The following is a 6,735-nucleotide window of genomic DNA, read 5'->3' on the forward strand; positions in this document are numbered from 1 at the left end:
CGAAAGGATGGTTTGGTCATGTTCCAATATGTTTTTAGAAGTTTATCGTCTTCAAGAATTGTTAGTTGATTGTTGAACATTAAGTGTAGTTAAGGGTGAAGGCAATATTACCGAGAATCAAATAAGTTCATCAAGGACGAATGAAGGAAATGATGCATGATCTTAGGTATGGAAGGGTTTCTATGGATGTTATAAAGCATACTCAATATAGGTATTATTTTTGGACAAGTTCTTGTTAAGTGGGTATAGAAAAGAAAACATAAGGATGAATTGTTTAGTAATAGTGTTTTGGACTTCGTGTAATCATTAGAGTAATTATAAATTTTACGGAGAATAGAAGTAGAGGGTAAGGTGGAGCAATCTAGTATAATTTTTGGTAGACATAAGTGGCTTTTGGAGGCGTACAATTTCTAGGAGTAGAAACTGTGTTGAGAAAATAGAATGGAAAGTTGTTACGGAAAAAGAACGATTCTTAAAGTTTTGCAGGGTCATGGAAGTCTTAAATAAGGATCTATAAGGGGAATCACTTTCTGGTTATAGTGGGTATGAAAAGTTTTATGGAATCTTATTAATAGTTTATGAGTGATGAGCTCTCTTAAAACATTAATGGATTATTTTGAGACTAGTGAGGTATGTTTAATGGTGGTTTTGATGGGGCTAAAAGTGACAAGTAAGAGTGTTCTGAAGGTTTATGATTTTGATTTTTTCGTGAGTAGATTTCAATTTGAGATGCTAGAAATTTTATGCATAAAATAAGTAGAGAAATGATTCAGGTTATGAGTGTGAGACTTTTCTAGTGGAATGCGTGCAAATGAGTATTAAAATAAAATTTTTGTTGTCAAATTTTTTTATATACTATTGGTTTTGTTTTAGACAATGTTTTTATAAAATGTGCATTTTCTTATGGCTATGTACATTTAGTATGTTCATACATAGTTATATGTTGTAATTATAAATGTGAAAAAAAAAGAAGAAAATTTTCAAACATTCATTCTGTTTAGATGATGATTTTGAATATTGGATCCTCAATACTGTGGGATTATGAAACGGTTGTTGTTGTGATGGTTGATAGTATATGATATTTGATAATTAAAATTGGATGTTATCTTTAAGAGGTATAAATGGTCTAAGACATGTGTGTTGTGGTTGAAAATAGAGATTTCAAGGGACAAATATGTGAGATTGAGGTTGTTTAAGTAATCTAGTTTCCTAAATTTGTTTTGGTTTCGAAGTTTAATTAAAAAAAAAATTGATCTAGAACCAAGGGTAGTTCATTAGAGATTGGAGTACAAAGTTGGAAGTTTGTAAATTGAAGGTTTTGAGTGATAGGTGATTATTTGTCATAAGTTATTACTATGACTTGTTAGGTTGCAGAAATCAGGTGTGGAACCTAATGGTTGATTATTTTGGTGTTGTTTTTAGGTGATGAGATTTTGAATTAGAAAATTTTTGCAAAAGGAGGAGATTTGGAGTCTATTGTTAAGTTAGTTATGACTTAGGAATCTTAGTAGGTAGAAGTCGTGTGTTGATCTTGGGAAAAGACCGTTAGAGTTTGCAGTTGGATAATGTTTTCTTGTGGGTGAGTTCAACCACGGATGTGGGGGGACCTACTCACTTGAGGAAATTTTCTCTTAAGTACATTAGTCAACCTTCATTTAGTTTTTAATGTTACTTAACTAAGAAAGTATGTGTTGGATCTTTCTCAAATTTTAGAAGTAGATGCGACTACAAACAGAGAAGATATCTCATTAGAAGGGCAACCCATAAGTATAGAAAACCATCAAACAAAACGACTTAGATGAAAGATCATCAACTTAGTTTAGGAAATTAGAATGAGTGAATTTACAAGGAAACTAGAAGATAAGGTGAACTAATCATAACCTTATTTTTATGTTGAATTTTCGAGGTCGAAAATATTTGTTGTTGGGGAGAATGTAAGACTCATGAAAAATATTTAGATATAATAAATAGTAGTAATTTTTAATTTTTACGGATAAAAATAAAATTAATAAAATTATGGCAAGAAAAATTAAAATTTATGATAGATAATTATAATAATTTCAGAGGAAGGAGTTTAAAATTTTGAGAATTTATTTTAGAAGATTTTGAAAAAAAAAATGAATAGTAAAAAGTGAATAGTAAATAGTGAATAGTAAAAAGTGAATAGTAAAAAAAATAATAATAAAAAAATGAATAGTGTTCAGTGGATAAGGCTTCCTACGGTGCATTGATGAAGCAGATAAGAAGATTTGGTGGTGGATGATTAAAATATTATTTTTGAATAGTAAAAAAAAAACTTAAATAGTGTCAAATTTTGGACTATAAATAGCAAGCTTGGGAAATGAAATTTTTGCACCAAGAAGTGAAGAGATTTAGTAGAAAAGAAGAAATTTGGAAGTTTTGGAGTAGGAAGAAATTTTAGAGTGGAAATTCTGGAAGTTTTCTGGGAACAACCTCTGGTCAAGAGAATGATCCTGTAAAAGAGGTAAGGGGAGCTAATCTTTATATGCCTTATGTTAATTATTGTTTGACTATTTATGTATTGAATTATTGTGTATGTTTATGTGTTAGTTATATATCTATTCATGCTTAAATTTATGTGTTAATATTGTTATATAAAACTATGTTGTTATTTTAAATCTCTGAATAAGAAATTTGTTAAAAACAAGTTGAGGAACACTTTGGCTAAGGAAAGACTTGGTACTTAAGTTGTCCATTGTGACGCACCTCTCTTTCCTGGAAGTCTACTCAACAGGTTTTTAACTTAAATCCTATTGAACAGATTATGTACTGTTAAATTATTGTGCAATATATCTTGTTGTAATGAAAATTTATGATGAATTCATGTTATTGTGATGGATATGGAATTATGAAATTTGAGCATGGTATGAGTTGATAAATATGAACATGATATGAGTCTCGCGGAGAGATTTTGTAGTGGCATGGTATTGTGTACGCATTGATGTTGAGGGTCCTGTATGGAAGGTCATCCTGGATACTCTAATAACTCTCCAATCTCAAGTAGAGAAGGATAAGTTATGTGGTGAGAGGGGCAGGAGGTCCTTGTCTATGTCCCAATTTTGGACATAGTGTTAACGGACTAACCTTGTGGTTGACAAGTTGTATCTGGCCATGATTTTTAGTATGAGGAGTGGAGGTCACCACAAGTGCACGACCATCCGAGACTTCCATCAACGTTAGATCCGGATAATTGAGTCTAGCAAAAATCATTTTCATAAATATGAGTTAGGTGTAGTAGTAGTATCATGCCTCATTTTAATAGTTTGTTGCATGATAGCTCACCCTTACTTATTTGTGCATGTACCGGAAAAATCATATTTTTGCGATGATCGTATAAGGTATTTGTTATACGGGAGCAGATGAAGGAGTGTCGTCTAATCTAGTACAACTGATGATGGAGGAGGAAGGATAGTAAAGAAAAACTCGAGTTATCTTTAAGTTGAAATCTGAGTTTAGAATATGTAATTAATGTGAAATATTTTATATTTCCAAATGAATGACTGTAGAAATGTTACACTTTCATATTATTTATGAAATATCAAGTGTGAGAATTTGGGATGTTACAATAGATAAACAAGAAGACAAATTGTGGAGGCCTTTGGTAACTTAGTCCTCAAACAACCAAAACAAGTTGATATTTTTAAATTAAAAAATATTATTTTATTATTATCAGTTAAAGTCTTAATTCTTTTGAGATGCATGCTTTCAAATATTGTGTCCTATTAGCATGTTTAAATGGAAGTAGAATTTTTCAATCATAAACATAGCTATTAAACATTGGTCTATGTGAAAATAAGTATTCCTCCCCGTTTCCTATTTATTCCATCCATTTTGTTCAATGATAATAATCAGAAATAATTTTAGTTATAAAATTACAAATTTACAATAATAGGTGTGCATTTAACAAAGATCATTACATATTACAAACGTGAAGTTTGAATTCCAAAAACAGCAATAAGTTTTCATAAACAATTCTGGACAAAACAGAGAAATTTTGGCAACCTTTCATTAGGTGAAGAAAAGTAGACTGATTTAACAAACATGTCCAAATACTTGCAGTTACCAACAGAAATACAAATAGAAAAAAACAAACCTTAATTATTCAAACCAAAGGGTACAAGTATCTGATATCTTCATGCATGAGGATAATTCTCTTTTCATATCATTTTTTCCTTCAATAGTGCAGATTTTCATGGTCAGTAGATACTTTGCATTCTCCAATATATATCTTGCAAATTGAAACTCATCTATAAAACCACTGTAAAATTTAAGACAACAGGTTTTAAGGTGTGATGAAATGCATCCAGGAACAGTTTGTGGGTAAGGCCAAGCAACTTCTTCATAGCCTGCTAAAACTAATGGAAGAAAGATCTAATAACAAACAAACATAAAAATTGGATTAATACTAATGCTTGAAGAAAATATAACAAGAAAATCCACACTTGAAAAACTTAATCATTAAACCTTAGAAATGCAAATGACAAGACTTTGAAGCTTGAGACATATTAAGGTGTTTTTATCAATATAACACTAGCATCCTCATTTGCGACTCTACCTATTTCAGATATCAAATCATTTTTATTCATGCTTTTATATTGTTTTTACTACTTTTTTTAGTTTTAATATGTCTCATTATTTTTAAGACATCTTTTATATTGATACTCATACTTTAATTAATGTTTTATTTAATAGTTGATTGAAAAATTAAAAAATATCTTTTATTATTATGACTTAAATTTTTCTTCTTTTGAGAAGCAAGATTTCAAATATATGTCGTATTAGTATGTTTAAGTAAAAGTAGAATTTTTCAAACATAAACATAACTGCTAAACATTCATCTATGTGAAAATAAGTATTCCTTCCCGTTTCAATGATAAAAATCATAAATAATGTTAAATTTACAATAATAGGTGTGCATTTAACAAAGATCATTACATATTCCAAACGTGAAGTTTGAATTCCAAAAAGAGCAACAAATTTTCATGAACAATTCTGCAAAAATCCAACAAATTGAGGCAAACTTTCATTAGCTGAAGAAGAAAAGTAGACTAATTGCACTCTAAAAAACACAATCCTTAATTAAAAAAATGAAAATGAAAGGGTACAAGTATCTGATATCTTCATGCAGGAAGATAATTCTCTTTTCATATCATTAATTTCTTCCTCAAGAGCGTGGAATTTCATGGTCCGTAGATATTTTGCATTCTCCAATATATATCTTGCAAAGTGAAACTCATCTTTAGATCCACTGTAATATTTTAGACGGCAGATTTTAAGGTGTGATGAAATGCATGTAGGAACAGTTTGTGGGTATGGCCAAACATCTTCTTCATAACAACGACCATGTTTCTGATAACAAACAACATAAAAATTGGATAAATACTAATGCTTGAAGAAAATATAAGAAGAAAATCCACACTTTGAAAAACTTAATCATTAAACCTTAGAAATGTCAATGACAAGACTTTGAAGCTTGGGACAATGATTGAGCACTTTCAAGACCAGAAGCCAATCCAGGATCACAATCAATTGAAGTTTAACTAAATTGTGAAAGTCAAAATTCAGGTCCAGGTGTGGTTGAAATATCTGCAAGAAAAACGAAATGATATCAAAACATCAGAAAACCCTCATTTTCCCCTTCGAAATGGAAAGTAATAACAAACAAATCTCACAGGTATTACCCGATGGAATTTCAATACCACAACTTCCTTAAATATTTCCAATGGAAGTAAGAATTTTCCGATGCTTGCTCTAACCAATTTGGGCAATCTGATAAACTTTCCTTTAGTATCACAAGCCAAATGACTCACGTTTATGACTTTTAAGTCCTCAAGATTAGGACACCCAGAAAGAAGCTGTGAAAGATCAATTTCTATTGGGGAATTAATAGAATCTAGATGCAAGATCTTAAGCAAGGGCAAATCAACAAAGGAAATATCTTCCACTGTTATGTACTCCAACTTGAGAGTTACAAGAGTTCTAAAGCTAAACACCACAGATGGAATGACAATGTCCGGATCGCACTGGAGGTCGAGGATTTGAACTGTATCACTTTCACTCACTGCATTCTGAATCCGAGTCCTGATACTTTTCAAAATATACATGGAAAAGTAACATCTGAGACGAAATCTATACAAGGGTTGATCTCCACGACCAGCCAAGAAAGAACACACCGAGCTATAAAACGTATGGATATCCTTTTTGCGTTTGAGAAGGGAAAAATATTCGTCAGTGTCGAAATCCAAAGAGGGGACTGAACGCCACAGAAGATTCCAGCGCTTGGAGAGAACACTGGTTGCAACAACTTCACGGGATTTGAGAAAAGAAAGAATATAACAAATTATTTCGTCACGGAGACTGCTTATCAGATCTGCCATGCTTCTAAGTACCAAAACTGTTAAAAAAAAGTCATCTACACAAATAAATAATTGAATTCTTCGATTCACTCCTTTAAATAGGTGCAAACTTTTGGAGTAAGTACAAATAACGAAAACAGAAAATAAAATATTAATTAACTTAAAATAAAATTTACTAAATTTATCACTATCATAAAATAAAATAATAATGATCCTAAATAACCGAAAAATCATAACAACTTATTCTTATTTTATCTCTACTAAAATCAAATTAAATATAATTAAATCCGGTTGACTTTTTTTCTCTCACCTGTTAGCTTCAAAATAGAGAGAATTAATGCTAGAAAATTAACTACTA

At 30.7% G+C, this 6,735-nt stretch overlaps 1 protein-coding gene across 1 annotated transcript; it reads right to left on the bottom strand.

The window, feature by feature from the left end:
- Positions 1 to 5,100: 5,100 nt before the first annotated feature.
- Positions 5,101 to 6,398, bottom strand: LOC124847182 (F-box/FBD/LRR-repeat protein At4g26340-like). Its single transcript, XM_047324606.2, has 3 exons — positions 5,703 to 6,398; positions 5,464 to 5,607; positions 5,101 to 5,370 (listed from the first exon to the last, which is right to left on the bottom strand). The coding sequence occupies exons 1-3, from the start codon at positions 6,396 to 6,398 to the stop codon at positions 5,101 to 5,103; spliced, it is 1,110 nt and encodes a 369-aa protein (XP_047180562.2).
- Positions 6,399 to 6,735: the final 337 nt, after the last annotated feature.

Source organism: Vigna umbellata, chromosome 4 (assembly GCF_029865625.1).
Source record: "Vigna umbellata cultivar VRB3 chromosome 4, Vumbellata_1.0, whole genome shotgun sequence".
NCBI classification, from domain to species: domain Eukaryota; kingdom Viridiplantae; phylum Streptophyta; class Magnoliopsida; order Fabales; family Fabaceae; genus Vigna; species Vigna umbellata.

Bases quoted from the DNA above. Each gene is read 5' to 3' on its own strand.
- LOC124847182 (XM_047324606.2), bottom strand. From the start codon at position 6,398: ATGGCAGATCTGATAAGCAGTCTCCGTGACGAAATAATTTGTTATATT. The intron at 5,608-5,702 runs GTAATACCTGTG...TTTTTCTTGCAG, and splicing joins TGGTATTGAAATTCCATCGG to ATATTTCAACCACACCTGGA. The intron at 5,371-5,463 runs GTTTAATGATTA...GTTTGTTATCAG, and splicing joins TTGTCATTGACATTTCTAAG to AAACATGGTCGTTGTTATGA.